We start from the raw sequence: 19,129 nt of genomic DNA, 5'->3' as shown, positions 1-19,129 counted from the left end.
AGAGTTTTTTAAATACCCACAGACATATATTTATAAAGCATATAATTATATAATCCTAAACAATAACTATTTTTATCTCTAAAACTATTTTTTTTTTCACTGCTCCTCCCTCCTAATTTTAGTCTGGCCTGCCATGTGTTACCTGTTCTGACACACCTCACTTAGGTGTCTGAATGAGGTGAGGAGGGGCAATAGGTGTGTCACAACAAAACACACCACAGATGCATATAAACGAATAAGACGTATGTGTTACTGGCATGCATATTGTTCTCATTAGTTGTTTTTTTAGGTGTCTGTCACAGGTCATGATGTCTCTCTCCACACAATGTCTGCAAACACTTTGGTCGCTTCTTCACATTCCTTGTTTTTGGATCTTCCTGGAATCTGGATCAAACGAAACCAAAAGATAAATTTATAGTCAGAAATCCAAGAGCAGACCTGTTTACGATCAGCTACTTTCCGTATAATTTTATATAATATAATAGTCATTAAATCCAAAATGGTCTCTCAGATAATAACAGTGGTGCAGGGTTTGATCTTTGATGAACTCATGGCACTGTCGGACCTCACCTGGTTACACACTGATTTTCCATAGCGTACAAATGTGGCGAAGTGTTCGCAGTTCTGAGTAAAGAGTTTGTAAGGAAGTTGTTTGTCCAGCAGGGAGTCACGCCGTCGCTTCATATCCTCGTACTCTGACGGTTGGAGTTCATGCTTGGTGTTGCTCACCAGTAGCTGTGCTCCTTTGGGGACGTTGACTTCAGCAAGACGTTGGCGGCGAATCCGAGTTTCTCCAAGAAGGAGATCGCCGCACACTGGGAACATGGTCTGCAGGTAACCACGGACCTTTTGCATAAGTTGTGACTCATCTAGGTAAAACAAAGGCACATTGAGCCTGTCTGATCCAGGTAATTAGGAACACTAGACATTTCTCAATCAGTCTTAACATTCTTAATCAGTCTTAACACTCTTAATCAGTCTTAACACTCTTAAGACACCTACTGTAAACCAGGTAATCAGGAAAAGCAAAAACTAAATGCACACAATTCACTTTTTTACCCACTTTCACGAATCAGGTTAATCAAGAACTATGAACACACCTGAACCAGGTAATCAGGAACACCTGGGCAGGTGTGTTAATAGGGGAAACCTGCAGATCCTGCATGGGAAACACTTCTGTAGGCTTTCCTACCTGCGACTGCAAAGTGAATGATGTGTCCATCTCCATCGTACACGCCCCAGTGTGAGTAGCCAATCGGATACGAGAATTCAATCAGGTCTCCGAAGTAAGCGGAGGCTTCGATTTCAACAACCTGAACAGCACATGTAGGTTTGGGAATGGGTTTGACCACATGTAAAACAACCAAAAAAAAAAATAATAATTTAAAAACTCTGAGACTGCAGAGCTAATCAATGGAGGGATAAAGATAAAATGCAAAAAGATCTTTATTGAACAACATCATCAATTAGCTTAAGAACTAATTTTGCACCTTAATAATCATGAATTATAATTTTAATAATTTATTTGCACTTCCATTTTGTCTATCTGTTCATGTACTGTTTCTTCCTGATTAGATATATATTTTGGGACATTTTTGTTTAATTTAAATCTTGAAATGGTTCTTAATCTGTTGTTACACAAATTTGCTTTAAAAACTGTTAATTGTTAATATTGTTAATTGTTAAAAAATTGTTAAACATTATTGTTAATGTTGTTCCTTCATCCTTCATGTAACTCATCAGCTAATGATTACTTTCACAAGCTACTGTACAAAGATCTCTCTAACCCTCCAGGACACGAGTTTAACAGGCATGATCTCATCCGTAAATGTATTTATTGTTTTTTTGATAAATGATATGATAAATTATAATCTCACATAATCCTGTATCTAATAAACATATTTTGTTAAAAAGAAACTCACCTGGTCCTTGTATTCCATTGCCGCTGCTGTTGTTTTTGTTATTTCTCAAACACGAGAATGAAATCTAGAATCCTGACCCAAGCCTGACGAGCAGGTTGAACTGGAGACATCACGGCTGCATAGCTGAGTGTGTGATGGAGGCGTGACATACTGGTATACAGGCATGACACAACTTCAGATAAAATTTAAGGGAAGGAGAATTTTGAATGTATTTAAATGATTATCTCTATGGCTGATCTGCATTTTTTCACGTACTTATTTCCTTACTTCCCAAATGTCACATTTGAATAAAAAAGGACATTTTGATTATCTACATGACACTGATCTCCATAAATCAGATCTAAATCTATCAAACATGTGTCCTGCACACCAGAACCATACTGATCAGGGTTCTACTTCTGCACGTGAGGAATTTGTGTTCTGAGGAAAATTTGTGTTTTGAATGGTAAACACAAATTTTAATTCACGACCTGAATTAAAAGACAAAAAAAATAGTTTTGATTTTGATGATTTTCCTTTAGCTAAAGAGCTCAACAACTCAGGGATGTAAACTCTACTATCGAGCAGATATGCTACTAATATGCAGTGCAATTCATTAATATTTCCATAATTCTAAATTAGAAACACTTTTTTAAAATTACACATAATCCCAACTAAGTTCAGTTCTATAGGGAGACACAACGGCTTAGTGAATAACTAGCACAGATGCCTTGCACCTCAAGCGTTGAGGGTTTGAATGTCTTCTCCAGTCTGAGTATTATGGAGTTTGCATGTTCTCCCCGTGCTTGGTGGGTTTCCTCCAGGTACCCTGGTTTCCTCCCACAGTCCAAGGACATGTGCTGTAGGTTGGTTAGTGCCCACAGCGTGTAATTGGGTTTGTGTGTGCATGCTTGTGCCCTGTGATGAGTTGGCATCCCATCCAGGGTGTCTTGTGCCTGAGCTTTCTGGGGCAGGGAGATGTTTACTCCACGCTTGATGATAAGCAGTATAGAAAGTAAATGTTTTAGGATAAACCAAATTTAATTTAAGACACTTTAGTGAAACTTTAATGTGGATTTGTTTTTTATTAGTAATCAAATGCAAATCTGTTCATCTGGTTTTTAAGTATCATTAAGTAACATGTACAGTGCTGTGCAAAAGTCTTGGCACCCCCCATTTGTTTATATTTAATTAACTTAAATGATGTAGATTAAATGAAAAAAAAAAAACACAAACGAATGTTTTACTGTGACAGGCTGCAAAGTGGCTAAAAAGAGGATGTACTGTAAAAACTGCTTGATTATTTCCCAGTAGTGACCTTATTTCCCCTCTCGTCTGATCATCTGTCATCATCTGCACCTGCTTCTCACTGGTTCATGCCTTAGGTTAGATGTTTGTATACTTGAATGATTCATAGGTCACTGTGTGGTTTAACAAACACGACAACATTCCTCTGAAACTGCTTACAGTAGGTACAGTACAGCGACTGAGCTGAAAATAAGAGCAGAAAAATGCCTGGAGAACTATTCCTCAAGACTACATTAAAATAAGAGAAAGTCTGGAGCTTAAGGAGCAAAATATGAAGAAATGGACTATTAGACAGTACTGTACATGTTTTATGTTTTACAGACAGACAAAGTACATTTTAAAAGAAGCCAAACATTCCTGTTATACAGTATTATTATTATATTAATATTATTATATGCGGTATTCATTGTTGTGGTCTTTATTGTAAGATGTGATTAATCAGATCAAATCAGTCACCGTCTGTTACAAAATCTGGGTGATTTATTGAAAAAAAGAAAAATGAAAGCAGTCTGGGATCTAAATTAGTGCATAAAGTATAAGAGTGAAGCTGTAGTGTGTAAAAGACGCTAACACTGAAACAGACAGACAATAACAATCTCCTCTGGACAGGACAGTACGGACAGGCGACATGCAGGACGCGGGATACGAGACTGAACTAAAATGGAAATTAAAACGATAATCAGGAAACACACGACCATGACTGAAATAAAACGTTATAACCATGTTATAAAACATGTGGTAATAATAATGTACCACCAAAAGAGTCTCAGGCGTTTCTTTGGTTTTTAACTTTAGCATTTGTGCGTGCTCTTTTAATTGTGTGTGTGTGTGTGTGTGTGTGTGTGTGGGGGCACTGGGTGTTTATTTCTTATGATTGCCGAGCTGCACGGCCATGCTATCAGTGACGCAGCGGAAAGTGGCAGGCTGAATTTCCCAAAATTCAATGGGGTTCCCGAACAGACTGATGCCATTATAGAAGACCTTCTTCACTCCGAACCCCGTCGGGCAGAAATCATTCACCTTCACTGAGGTGATGTTGTTGGAGTGAAGATAGACCACCTGTAGGAGAGAGAGAGAGAGAGAGAGAGAGAGAGAGAGAGAGAGAAAACAGGTAAACAGGTTTTTATGGATGTCTATCATCATCATTAGCTACTTAACTTAGACCAGTGGTCACACATAGCCAGGGGGCATGCCAGGCTGTTTTTTAAATATTTTTTTTATTTTGTCTCAATGGTGGAACCCAAAAGCATCAAAGTTTTAAAATGTACAGTACATTTATCATGGAGGCCTGTTTGGTCAATTCAGTGGACAAGAAGTGTTTTTAATTGTACATTATTTTGGGAATAAACTAAACGTGTTTATGTGTGATGTGAACTTTTACAAAGTGGGTTCAGAAACATTAACCTTGCATCATAATTAATACATTAAAAACTATACAAAGGGACATTTTATTGCTCCCAAAGCAATATCCAGCAGCAGTAACACAAAGACAGGTTTGTATATGTTACAGGGTGATGTGAGAACTGGCCAGAAGTTCCTCGTGCAATGCCAAGCATATAAATCAAGAATGTAAATCACAAGGAAAAAAAAAAAAGAGATTAAGAGAAATTAATTGCAGTACAACCTTGATGTGCAATTTTATGTCTGGCAAAGTGACCTGGTCCTGAGCTCACAACCTTCTGGTCAGTCCTCTGAGGTTTTAGCCATCGTGCCACCGCTGCCCGTAAGGTATGCAGCGCAAACCACCACAACAACCAGCCAATACACTGAGCATAGCAAATGAGTAATGTCTCAGTGATGACCTCGTCTGGTCCACATCCAACCCTGGGTGTGAGATTTTAGTCAGGACTCAGCTTTGGTAAAAACCAAACGTTTACAGCTTGGCCGCTTTTGGCTTCAGATTGAAATGCCACACATGCGTTTGTTGCATTCAGGACGTTTTTGGGTCTGGATTGTAAAAGCTGTTAAAAACCCTCATGCGTAACTCATAAGCATGAGCATATTTGGCCCAGGTTCTGGGTGAGACGTAGATAGAGTCTTCTCCATCTTCTCTATCGAAAGCAAACTCAATGTTTTAAGAAGTACTAAGATAAGAGACTGTATGTAGAGGTTCATAATTAAGGTTCAGCTAATAAACACCTCATGGCTTACGGTTACACACACACACACACCTGCAGGTATTTCATGTTGGACAGTCCACTGGGGATGTTGGAGAGACGGTTGTGGTCCAGGTGAAGCTCCCTCAGGCTGGGCAGGTACGAGAGCGCGCCACGTTCAATATGCAGGATATGATTCGACCCGAGACCCAGCCTGATTAAACACACAAAGAGATGGAGAGAGTGAGACACAGCCAAGAAACTTCTTATTTTTGTCTGGTTCCTGGTAAAGCTGGAAACGGAGGGATGTAAGTAAATTAGGTGGTGTTTATTTGATTTTTGGTGGCATCAGAATGAATTGTTTTACCCTAATAATATCACATGCCTTTGTACTGTATAAAGCAGTTGTAGCACTGTGTAACATATTTTGTAGCTTGTAGTGTTTATTTAAACACTCTTCTCAAATGTAAGGTGAGGTCAGTATGCCAATCATCGAGTGCAACCCATCCCTATCTTCATCGATGTAATTGTACCTGAACAGGATATTGTTAAATGACCTAAAGGTATGTGCACCCCTGACCATCACATCAGACCATGAACTGGAACTGGAACCTCCTGAACCCGTACAATCCACGTCTGAGCTCACCTACGCTTCTGTAGAGTGTGTGGAAAACACAAATCCACACAGCCATGCGCCAAGATCGAGTGGAACGCTTTCTCAAAAGTGAAAAAAGATCAACCTGGAATAGGACGTTCAGCAGGATGGGTGTGATGGTCAGGGGTGCACAAACTTTTGTATTTGTTCCTGTTTCTTTCACGTAATCTACATCATTTAATTTAATATGAAGAAATGGGGGGGGGGGGTCAAGTTTTTTTGCACAGGACTGGATATACATATACACATGTTCATATACAGTGCATAAAGCATTTCTATTGTAAACACACAGAACATTTCTTTTCAGTATTGCTCCATGTGCCGTATCAGAATGAATCACTCTGACCTCTGCAGCTGCTTGTATCGGCTGAGGTCCTCCAGCTCGATCGCCTGAATCTCATTATGGTCTAAATGGAGCTCATGGAGAGTTGCTGGCAAATCTGACCAAGACACAAACACACACACCAACAAAATACTGGGTTTAAATTTAAGGAAAACATAATTACTAGTTCAGGTTTGTTCATCTGGATAGAAAAAATTCTAAATGCGTCAACTCTAGACTTTATAACATCAACAGAACTTGCAAGACTGATCTCCAAAAACTGAATATAAATTCATTATTTGGCACCTTTAACAATATATGCATGCTATATTAAAATATCAAGCTGTCCTTAATTAGAGGCGTGTGTGGGCACCATTGTGTGACGCACGTTACCTTTTGGCACACCAGTGAGTTTTGCCTCTGAGATTCGTAGGTAGTTCAGTTTGAGACCTTTGAATGCTCCTGGCTCAAATCCGCTGTTGTGGATGGGATTGCGACCCATTTCTGCACTCGACAGGAAACAATCACACACTTTTCAGACATTACAGCACAGTTATCATTATAACTAAATTCCATTCAAATGTGTCTATCTGGAATAAATCTATGACTATTGAAAATACCTGAAATTATATGTTTTTCTATCTACTTTAAAGAAAAAGACCTTCCGATTGGTCACTTTTCTAGCTCATCTTTCTTTAGTAAGGTTTAGACAATGCTTGCAATACTACCAGTGGCCACTAGGGAGCAGCAGCCATCAGATTCCATTCATCTGGAGGTACTGAAAGTCCCCAGACAGGTAAACAGTATAGCTCACCGATAACATGCATGTTTCCCAGGGCACTGAAGGTTCCTGCAGATACTCTGCGTATGCGGTTGTCATGGATACGCATCTCGACAAGGGATGCGGGCAGGTTGCGAGGGATGGACGTGAGCAGGTTGTGGGAAATGTAGAGCTTCTGCAGCCGCTTCAGGGGCAGGAAGGCACGAGGGTGAACCCAAGAGATCAGATTGCTCCTCAAAATTAGCGCCTGGTACACAGATTACACACACACACACACACACACATAGACACACGTTATTGTTACCATACATCTGGAACTGGTGTAACTGGAATTTGTGCCACAAGCCTGTCTAGGTTACATTAATCTATCAATCAATCTTGTTCTGGATCTTATACCGAAGCCTCATGGTCCAATGTTTCTTTACCATCAACTTCAGGATCTTGGTTTAATTTCTCGTACTGTTGCTGCTCTCATCCGTTAGAATCTTGGATTTGGTATAATTGTGCAAGGTCATAGATTGTGTGTGGGTTTTATTACCCATAATCCTTATCATATTTTCAGACTTGATACTCAATATGGGTCAGAACTCTGGGTCACGGTCTGGGTCTGAGTATTCATGGACCTGGTCTTGGTATTCAGATTGCTTGTTTTTGCTTTTCTCTCAGTGCTCAGTACTTGGACTCTTGGTCTTGGTCCAGGACTCAGACTTAGACTCACCTAAGTTTTTCACCTGTTTTAGACTGAAAAAATTAAAAAATTAAAAAATTGCCACTCATCAGTGATTAGAGGTAGCTCCGTGGTTAAGGCATTGGACTACAGATTGGAAGGTTCTAGGTTTGAACCCCAGCACCACCAAGTTGGGCCCTTCAGCGAGGCCCTTAACTCTTAATTGCTCAGATGTAAACGTATTAAAACTGTGAAGCCTGTTGTAAATCCTATGATTTTTAGGAGCCTTACGTAGAGGTTACTGAGGCCTTTAAAATCTCCCTCTCGGATCTCGGTGATGCCGTTGCACTGCAGGTCCAACAGCAGCGTATCAGATGGGATGCTGGACGGGACATACAGCAAACCTGCAAAGCAAAACAGAGAAGAAACAATGATATATTTTTAGTTTATTTGGTGACTGATTTTACTTATTTAAGTATTTACTGTATTTACATTTCAGCGTGACACATGTGCAGACAGTGTGGGGGCAGGGGTGGCTCGGGGCGTTAAGGCTTTGAGTTACGGATCAGAAGTTCGGCGGTTCGAGCCCCAGCTCCGCCAGGTTCCCGCCGTTCGGCCCTTGAGCGAGGCCCTCAACCCTGTCCGCTCCGCCGTAAAATGGCTGACCCTGACCTCTGACCCCTGCCACTAACAAGAAGCTGGGATACGCGAAGAATAAAGAATTTCACTCTGCAGTAATGTATGTGTGACGAATAAAGGCTGAACTTAAACTTTAATTGTAAAAATAAAAAATCTGGAAGAGTCCGGTACTCTATACAGAAACAAAATATACTGGTTAGATAATAAAATGTCCGTGTATGTGACAGTTTTGCTCTGTGTGTTGTGTTTTAGCCAGAGAGAGAGAGAGAGAGTCCGGGACAGTTTGTTCTGGAAACGCCCAGAGACATCCCTGGAGCTGCGAGGTCCGAGCGGAGCAACCACGAGATGGTATTTTTTGTTTTTCTTATTTGCATTAGAAACTGTTCCAGTAACAATTTTTTTCTGGCTGAGAATGCAATATTCCAGGTCCTAAAGAAGCAATTCATTGTTTATTATAATATAATTAAATGAATATTTAGCAGTGGTAGGATAAAATACTTGGAAAACGTACAAAGAATTTGACTGAAATTGCACACAAGTGCAGCAGCAAACTGGCCCGAGGATTGTGCTGACCTGCAGTCTGTAAATAAACTCTAATAAAGCGGGCCGGGTAGACTGGGCTCAGAACACATCCTTCTTCTAACTGCTTTATTTTCACTTGTAAACTTTTCAGAAAGCAGTAATTTGGGAAATGCTGGGTAAATTGTGGAGTGCTTGGCCTATGTGTGTGTAAGTGTGTGTGTGTAAGTGTGTGTGTGTCTCCATATAATTACGACGGAGCTGGACTATCGGAGCTCCACGTAGCACAGCACGATGGCAGACAGATGAGGGAAAGAAAGAAACATGAAGAAAGTAAAAGAAAGTAAGAGAGAGAGAGAGAGAGAGACAGAAACATGGGAAGAGAGAGAAATGGAAGCGGAGTTAGACGGAGAGACAGACGCCAGGAAATAGAGCGGACAAGAGACGGATATTTTTCTGCACATACTGCACACATCTGTGAATTAGAACCTGTCTCGTGGTCCTGACGTTACCGTGGTTACCGGTGACTTATTTATATATCAAACAGCTACTTTTCGGCTTCATGGGTGACGGCGAGACGGGCGTCGGTGTTTATGGCACATTCACTGCCATGTAATAACGCCATAAACAGTAACGTCTGTAATAAAAAAAACATGTGCACAGGTGTCTCTGTCTCTCTCTCACACTCACACACTCACACACACACACACACACACCATTTATCCAGACAGTAAAGTAACTCCTCTCTCCCCACACGGCTTTTCATGTGGCTTCCCAAAACGCTTTAATCCTCCTCCATTACAATCCCACAAGCCTTTAACTTCCTTTCCTCGTTTTTAGACGCTGCTTTTTCGTGCCATTTCCATTAACAGCTGTCAGAAAGGGGACAAAAGGAAACCCTGGGAGAAAAGTGGGACATAAAGGAGAAAAAAAAGAGAATATTGCTGCTTTAAACACTTCCACTCCCTCAGTCAGATCCGTCAGCCATCTTATAGACAACTTGTGGACATGATCCATACAGCACTCCACCTATTGCTCTCTTCTAAACAGCATATAATGTTTAAATCGTGCATTAGGCTTTAAAAATCTAAGCAATCATATGCACACTGCACGGCCCCAAAAAAGTCACACGCATCAAGATTTCATTGCTCTGATTACGGCGCACACTGCGGTGTCCATTTCAAGTGTGAAAATGTTTTTGTCTTAAACAATTTGAGTCCTGGAATATACCGTACCATCAGGGAAGAAGAAACCCTCCATAGATGTGATCCTCTGGTGGTTCAGTACATTCAGGTGGTCAGCTGACTTCATTTTATTGCCCCATAACGTTACTGAGTCTAGACCTGAGTAACTGATCAACCCCAGATCATAACACTGTCTCCAGAGGCTTGTACAGTGGACACTATGCATGATGGGAGCATCGCTTCATGTCCTTCCCTTCTCACCCTGACACGCCCATCACGCTCAGTCTGGACTCATCAGGTCACATGACCCTGTAGACTTTCCATCGCTCCAAAGTCCAACCTTCATGCTCCCTAACAAACTGAAGCCTTTTTTCTGATGAGTTTCACTAACAAGTGTTTTTTTTTATTTTTATGGACACACAGCTGTTTAGTCCAACTTGAGTTCTCATTACACAGTTGGAAAAGTTCTTATTTTTACTAATATTAAACAGCTCTGGTTTCTACTGGCAGTTTTTACAATGCATATTTGCTAAGTGTTTAAATGTTTTCTATTAGTGTTGGTTTTTTATTATTATTATTATTATTACCACATTTCGTCCACAAAGTTGGAGGTTCAGCCCTTTAATAATGTGTCGGACAGTTCTTAACCCAAATGCAATCATTTTTAATATCCTTTATTGTTTTCATTACTAATGCAGGCCAATAATTTGACTCTTCGAAAGTGGTGACTATTATTTATTTATTTTTATTCCCGGCCAGGCAGTGTATCGTGTTTCATCTCCCACTGCTGCCTCCCCAGACGATGCTGACTCAGCTCATGCTCCAGTCGACTAGAGACCAGGATTGTTGCTTCTTCTAAAACGGTGCACATGGTGTTGAGAGAGGCAGACTTCCAGGCTGGATTTTAAATCTGACTCCACATTTATTTTCCACAACCAGTCAAATTCCAATGAATATGTCACACAGTGGAAGAGAAACCTGTATTCCCAGTTTGTACCGTTGACGTCCCTCACCCCCAGATCCCTGATTCATTCATGTGCACAGACGAGGGTTACGGTCTATACGTTCTATACTATAGGTGTTCTCCACACATCTTCATGGATGTCTACAGTGTGAAGGAGTGTGTGAACGGTCCGGGGTGGACTCCTGCCTCATGAGCTCCAGATCAGATTGAAAACTCAGGACTTCCAGAAGTTTCAAGACTGGTTTAACTCTTCCTCCACTCCACACCTCTAACTTCTTCGGTCCAATCCCTTGAGTCTGAGTCAATCAAGCGTCAATCATTACGACCCTTTGATTGGCAGTCATGCAGTTAGATTTTGGCTTACCCGGGTGTTTGGGGTCAACTTTCTTGGGGTGATTTTTAGTGATCTGCAGTGGTTTAACATATAACATTAGAGTGTGTCAATACCATGGCAAGAGAAGAGGTGGGTATCTCACAGTAGCTCTCTCTCTCTCTCTCTCTCTCTCTCTCTCTCTCTCTCTTTCTGGTCCGTTTCTGATTTCAAACCCTGTTACGTTATTAGCCGTGCCTTGAATGAAAGGCAAGCCATGCAATGGTTATGTAAGCCAAGACCAACACTGTCCCCTCATCTGTTGTACCCTTTGTCCTGCCTCACGTTGATTCAATTTTATTAAGCTCAAGTCGGATCAAGACACATTCCTGCTGAAATCATTTTAGACTTCAGAAGAAGACATACTTACCCAGAAGACACTGTTCTTGAACAAACTTGTACGGACTGATTATCAAATGCAAGTCAGCTAATGTGAACAGGGAAGTCAATAAGTGCAGGAATACTAACCGAGATCGGAGCACTGCACCACCTTCAGGTGACACACGCACCCGAATGGACACGTCGGCGTCTCCGGTAGAGGGACTTCCTCAAACGCTGAGCCTTCCTCCTGGTCCTTCATCATCGTCATCAGATCTCTGACGTCTATGTCTTCGCCAAAATCCCAGAATGCTTTCTGCTGGAAAGGTAGAGCGGAAGACAGGAGGAGGGATGCTGACAGCAGCAGCATCATCATGACGGCCGTGGCCATGGCTGCCGGAGGAGGAAGACGGGAGGCGCGAGGCTGCAAAAGAAAAGGAAGGAACTGAAGTAGGCAGTGATGTAAAGTTCTCCATTATCCCCTGAGTTTCTGGTCCTCTCTGGTCTCTTATTTAACAGTTTCTCTTCCTTAAAGTTATCCATCAATCGTAGACATTCCTCCCTTATTTTCTCAATTTCTTTCTCTCATCTTCTCATCTTTCCTTGTTTTCTCTTTTACACTCATTTCCCATTGTCTTCCTCTTTCTCCATCATTCCTTTCCAATTCTTTTCTTTCAAGCTTTTCCTCCCTCATTCTTTCTTCTTCCCTCTTTTTTCATCTTTCCTCTTTCTACCTCAATTCTTTTTTATTCTCCCTTATTCCTTCAGTCTGACGTATTGTATTATTTTTTCATATTCTTTGTTTATATTTTTCCTTCACATACCCCCCCCCCCCTTATTCCATCTTTCCCCTTAATTTTGTCTTGTTTTTGCTCCAGCTCAGTTGTTTTCATTCTGTCCTTACTTTTTCCTGGTTTCTTTCCATGATTTTCTATTCATCCTCTCTTGCTTACTCTTTCTTTCAGGGATCTATTTACCTTGAAAAACTGACTCATAAAACCCGTTAAGTAAATTCGCTTTATGGACCAGAAGGGTTCTTTCTGTGATAATTAAGTGACCTTATCCTTGTCGGCCTGTACCGCGTGCTGGTTCTCTCCACGCTGCAGCTGACAGAATCGGCCGCTCTGTGATTACACGATTACAGTCCTGAAATAAAAATCTGTTTTGGAAAAGGCGAAGCTGAAAGCATGCGGTTCATTCAGGGTAGGGAGACGCACCCAAACACACCCTGCATCCAACCCTGACACTGTTTCAGGTGTTCCGCCCCATAATAAACTCCACACTTTAAACACAGGCGCAGACAGAAACACAGCGCTGGCTTCGACGCACCACAAATTAGAGACTTTTATTCAGACTAATAATTATATAGTCTAGAAAGAAATCAAGCCTGTGAGCTGAGAACTCATGTACATGTAGGAGAAAAAAAAACAGAATTCTGTTAAAATACAAAACTCACATGATTCACCCATCGTTCAGATTTTGGCTTTAGATAATTAAACACTAATTAACAGCTGCGCAGAATCTACAGTGTGATGGAATGAACCTGGGTGATGATAATGGTGTGTTTATCTGTAAATTATTTGCCCTCTTACCTTTAAAAAGTGTGCAGCAGTGACAGATCCTTCTTCTGTGTGTAGGAGCTTCAGTGTTTCCTCATTGTGTTGAGTCCCTGCAAAGCAACACCAGGAGATGAGAGCATTTCTACACCGAGCCCAAGAGGACCAGTCCCACTTACACACACTTCCCTCCCACTGTGTGTAAACCCTAGAGAGAGAGAGAGAGAGAGAGAGAGAGGATGGGAGGGTGTGTGGACGGATTAGTGAAGGTAGAGGAACAGGTAGCATTTTACTTCATCAATGGATCAAGTCCACTATATACATTGACAAAGCCACAATCGTTTATCCAAAATACACAATAATCTCCTCTGAACAGTTGATATTGAGATGTTTATCTGCTCCTTCTGCTCTGTAAAGCTTCATAACGGCTCTAATCTGAGGTGCTGGTTGTTAATTGGTGATTTCTGAGGCTGGTGACTCTAAATGAACTTCTCCTCTGCAGCAGAGCTCAGTTTTGGTCTTCATGAGAGACAGTTTCATCCTGGAGCTTGATGGGTTTTACAAACGCACTCAACACAATACTGTTCTTGTGAGAACTGATCCAGAACAGCTGACCTTCAGGTCTTAAAATAACAACTGACTGTTGTTGTTGTTGTTGTTGTTGTTACATAATTCCATAATTCCATATGTGTTATTTTATAGGTTTGAAATCCACAGTATTGTTGTGAATGTGACTTGGAGTAGATGAAGATAAACCTCATGGCACTGCATTTCCACACCTTGGCTTAACACCCACCAGCTGGGAGACTGGACAACCGCGTCAGTGCAAGTTATTGTCATATTGTCCCAATACAGCATTATTATAAGCCAGTATTATTATAAATGGCGTCTTTTATGTCTCTCTCAATGTGTGCCTCAAATGTGTGTCTTTTTTCCTTTGAATTAGGGTTGTTTTTTTTTGTTCATCCTGTGAACGTCCATGTGTTTTTTATTTGCAGGTTCCACAGTTTCATCCCGTTGTCTAAAAACATGCTTGCGGATTGGGCAACCTGAAATTGCCCCTTGGTAACGTCATGTACACGTGCTGAGTAATTTGATGCATCCCATCCAATGTGTACTCCTTCTTGAAGGTGGCTTTTACTAAAGATGAATTATTAAATAATAGAACTCCCACACCCTTTAATCACATGTGTATGTGGTCTCTGGGCCACGATCAATTTCTCACCACACCAGAAACAGCATGAATCTTCTGGAGGCTCAGGAATGACTCTAAATCACTGAGCAGTGCTGATTTTTATCTCCACCCTAGACATTTCCCATTAGATGCCAGGCTTAAAAGAAAACTTTGCATGACTCGTGGCTCTAGCAATGCTGTTGGACTGCTGAGGGACGTTGTGCTGCAGCCTAACCACTCAAAATCACTTTGCAGATTGACCAAAACCAAAAAGAATCCCTCAGAACCTGGAGAAAAAGCCATGCATGCCTCTTTTTTTTACTTTCTTTCCCACCGACTATTAAGAAACATTCTATACTTCCAGGGTTCCTGTCTTCACGCTAGGTTCTGGTTGGTACTGCATCATTAAAGCAATGCAGTATTCTCGCTATTGGGCTTGCAAAAAGTTGTTTTTGGCCAAGCCCCTGGCACATGGGTTCCTGCCAGTTCCAAAGCGAGAATAAGTGAACCTCTTCCTGGACGTAGTTCAAAACTTACACATTCCTTCTGCAGAATCCCGCACTGGAGAGGGAACACTGGTTGGTATGGCAGGTGGCACAATCACAAGGATGGCACAAAAAAAGTGTTTCTTGCAAGTCGAAATATCACATACAATTATAGTAAAAAGTTTATATACTGTATACTCAGGAACGTGAGTGTCAGGGTGATATGGGCAAAGGTAAATTCCTTGAACTGGATTTTTCTCGGCAGAATGACTGTACAGCATCTATCTTTATTTAAGAAAACCCCAAAAATACATTTACGTAGATTATTAATTTAGTGCTGCTGAAACTCCGGAAACACCTACATAGGATTTTGTCAGGCCAGATGGTTCTCAGGAAACTGGTTCTAATGGTCAGGAACAACCCAGGAACCACCAAGGAACAGGCCTACCATAAACTGGAAGCTGCACCAGTCATGTCACGTTTACATGACGTTGTGTGAGTTTGTCTGTTTGACTAATTGTGTTAGCCCGACTAAAACCGTTCTTTTAAAATAAATGGGAATATATAAGACTAATCATATATAATATGATTAAATTGTACTAAATCAAACTTGTTGGACTAGCACACCTAATGTTGGCTTAGCACACCTAGGTAATGCAGGTGGGACTCAATCAAATACAGAAATGGGCCTAGACACTCTACACATGTTCCGCATTCTCCAGCCTGGGTTTTGACCTTGAAGTTGAACAAAATGCAAGATGCCGCTAACAAAATAGCAGTGTTGTCTGCCTTCGGATAACACCATACCCACGAGGGATCGTGTGCATCTCTTTTATACAAAAAGTTAAATATACACGATGTATGAAATGTATGTAGCTGTAACATTGTCCATGTTTTCCCCACTTGACATGCTGACAGTTTGATGCTAGCTAACTTGGGCAGTGGTGGCTCAGAGGGCTAAGGCAATGAGTTACTGATTGGAAGGTCGGCGGTTAGATCCCCAGCTCCACCAGGTTCCCACTGTTGGGCCCTTGAGTAAGGCCCTTAACCCTATCTGCTCCAGGGCCGCCGTATCATGACTGACCCTGCGCTCTGACCCCAGTTACGCTGGGATATGCGAAGAAGGAGTTTTACTGTGCTGTAATGTATATGTATACTTCCGTCAAAAAATTAATTTCCCTGTCTTGTTTGAATTGCTACCCTAGTCAAGCTAAACCATAGCTCCACTTAACTGGTTGTGTGAAAATGCTGACCGTCTACAGTTAGGCCAGTTTTACCTCGCCATGAACTGAAAGTCTGCCCTCCAAGAAGCCCCTGCTTCAATTCCCACACCTTCTAGCTTGACCACCATAAAGGTATAACCATACAGGTAAGGCATGCAACCTTTAAAACATTGTAGCAGCTGTTAAGCATGGTGGTGGTAGCATTTTACTCAGGGGTTGTTTTGCTTCCGGTGGAACTGGTGCACATCACGCAGGGTATGAGATCATGAAGAAGAGGAGGAGAACCTCTGAATTCTTCAGCAAAACTTAGATGGTTGGAAACACTTGGACAAAATTGAGTGTTCCAACATGACAGTGACCCCAAACCAACATCACAGCTGGTGGTGTAATGGATGAAGCAGACTAACTTTAAGCTTTTGGAATCACAGGACTATCAAAAAAATGATATACGAGGAAATCTATCTACTTTAGTGAAATAGTGACAATAAAGTCAATGTGTTCTGGTATGTGTATGTTGTACACATGAAGTTTACAGCCCTGCTATAGCATCACTCCAGAAATTTGTCCACCCGTCGGCAGGGAGTTGATGACAGGCAAAGCGAACGAGTAGAGGTTGCCGGGAAGAGTATAATATAAGCGTCAGTGCTGTGGCAGCGCATTACCACTTAAAGAGCAGGACAGGAATAGCTCAGCGGTGCACTGTCATGAGGAGAATAAAACTCTGAAACTCTCCCTCTGTAATCACAAACTGCACTGCGGCCCGCATCCGCATCCAGATCCGCCTGTCTCTACTTAACCCTTAAACCTCGACTTAAGCCGGATTAAAGTGGATCCATACTAAATATAATGAACCACTCCGTTTCTTCTGATCTACACCATTCGACAAAACGGAATTTCACATTCCGGTCTCGCATCGCATCGTTACAATCGTTCCTGGAATGCGGAGTTACTAAACCGTGCACACCAAGGAGGGGCAAAGGGAGCGAGATTTCCTCACGAAATAAACCCAAGATACGTCCCAAACCATTTATTCAGTATATAAAGCTTTAAATACTACAGTGAGTTATGGACAGTCTGTATATCTCATTTGGACTTGATCGTGTTGCACTGCATTGTGGGATTTCTGCGCAGTAAATAATGTCCGCATGATTGCAGAACAAAACCAAAATAGTGTACGATGTAGTGGATAGGTGGTGATTTAGAGGGAGCACAAACTGAGGTGAGAAAGCCTCTCGGTTTGGACACACACACATATTTAAACACACGTATACACACCCAGCATGGATGGCTATGCAGAGTGCTTTTGATGCACAAAATCAATGTAAAACAAATCTGAAAAATGCTTGTCTATTAAGCCGATATGCATTACATTATGAATAAGACATGGCTTGATGTGAGTCCGAGCATTCAACCTCGCTGTGATATAATAACTGCTAAACTTTCTTTATTTCACTCCTCCTCCAAATATGTTGTTTCAGTATCTACGTAAATAAGGTACTGCTGAGCCACGCCCCTTCAGAGAACAGCAGATCTGAGCAACAATATGGGGGAGGGGCTCTTCATATATGAGGTCACACGAGGGGGAGAATCTAATTGGCTCTAAACCCAAAGCAATACAAACATCAATTATTATTTTTTATGGTCTGTACAAACATACACACACACACACACTGGACTCATGCCAATTGCAAAACAAAAATGTAACTTTTATATGTCTGCATTTTATGTATTTTATACCTTTACAATCCCAGGAAAGATTTGATGTTTTATTTTAGATGCATGCATTCATGAAAATCTTTGATGGTCAAAATGTCTGCTAAGCTTTTTTCATCATTAACCCTTTAACATCATCACTAAGTAAAAAGCTGTGAAAACATTTATTTTGTTAGTTTGCATTATTTATTTCATAATAACAACAACAATCAATGCTTTTTGATATAGGCCTCTTCCAAATGGTTGCTCAGGAATTCCTCCTCCTGCACCATAGAGAGCATCCTGATGGGAAACATCACGACCTGGTTGGGGAACAGCACCATGCAGGACAGACGAGCTCTACAGAAGGTGGTGAGATCAGCTGAGCGCATCATCCGCACTGAGCTCCCTGACCTGCACTCGATCTACAGCAGGCGGTGCTGGACCAAGGTCAGGAAGATGGTGAAGGACCTCAGCCATCCCAACAATGGACTGAACTCTCTGGTGAGGTCAGGAAAGCGATTCCGCTCCCTGAAGGCCAACACAGAGAGACTGAGGAGGAGCCTCTTCCCACAGGCGATACGGTCTCTCAATCACAACACCATGCAGATCTAGTACAATCTTTTATCATCCATGGACACAATGGACACATTCGCACACATCTACACTCACATCTACACTCACATGTTTATGTTCACATTCTGGACCATTGCACAAAGACACTTTAATAAGGCACCTTCATAAGTCACTTTATTTGCACATTTGCACACCATCTTTCTTCGCCAATTTTTTTTTTTTAATGTTCTATGTACAGTATATATTTTTATTTCTATTTTTATGTGCAGTATATTTCTATTTTAATTTCTATTTTTGTTCTAGTTAAATTTATCTATCGTATTTCTTTTATTTCTTTTATTCATATTTATTTCTTATTATAAGTTTTAATTCTCTGTTTAAGGTCACTGGCGGTCGTGTAAGCATTTCACTTCATATCGTTTTGAACATTTCTGTAACCCTAACTCCTGATCTGTGCATGTGCTGAAAAAATTAATAAATATTATGTAAAGATTAAAGTTTATACATATATAAAGTTTTGTAGAGCAGCTTGTTTTTTTTATTTGAGATATTTGCATGTGTGTGTGTGTGTGTGTGTGTGTGTGTGTTAGTCTATATTCTACTAAAGTAACTAACTGCCAAACACAGCAGGAGGAGAAACGTCTGCAACTTTATTTAGTAAATCGTAACAACAGACTGCAGTACACAAACACACAAACG

At 41.1% G+C, this 19,129-nt stretch overlaps 2 protein-coding genes across 2 annotated transcripts; both read right to left on the bottom strand.

Moving 5' to 3' along the window:
- Nucleotides 1-11: 11 nt before the first annotated feature.
- Nucleotides 12-2,021, bottom strand: si:ch211-229n2.7 (uncharacterized protein LOC100002243 homolog). The gene is made up of 4 exons (XM_053504762.1): nt 1,923-2,021; nt 1,193-1,313; nt 571-869; nt 12-384 (listed from the first exon to the last, which is right to left on the bottom strand). The coding sequence occupies exons 1-4, from the start codon at nt 1,938-1,940 to the stop codon at nt 304-306; spliced, it is 519 nt and encodes a 172-aa protein (XP_053360737.1). The 5' UTR covers nt 1,941-2,021; the 3' UTR covers nt 12-303.
- Nucleotides 2,022-3,496: 1,475 nt separating this feature from the next.
- bgna (biglycan a) lies at nt 3,497-13,470 on the bottom strand. Its single transcript, XM_053504795.1, has 8 exons — nt 13,317-13,470; nt 11,875-12,148; nt 8,022-8,134; nt 7,097-7,310; nt 6,676-6,786; nt 6,307-6,400; nt 5,381-5,519; nt 3,497-4,268 (listed from the first exon to the last, which is right to left on the bottom strand). Exons 2-8 carry the CDS (start codon nt 12,113-12,115, stop codon nt 4,071-4,073), a joined length of 1,110 nt encoding a protein of 369 aa, XP_053360770.1. The 5' UTR covers nt 12,116-12,148; nt 13,317-13,470; the 3' UTR covers nt 3,497-4,070.
- Nucleotides 13,471-19,129: the final 5,659 nt, after the last annotated feature.

This window comes from Clarias gariepinus, chromosome 9 (assembly GCF_024256425.1).
Source record: "Clarias gariepinus isolate MV-2021 ecotype Netherlands chromosome 9, CGAR_prim_01v2, whole genome shotgun sequence".
NCBI lineage: Eukaryota > Metazoa > Chordata > Actinopteri > Siluriformes > Clariidae > Clarias > Clarias gariepinus.
The sequence above is the reverse complement of the archived record's forward strand: the minus strand, read 5'-3'. Positions and strand labels throughout refer to the sequence as shown.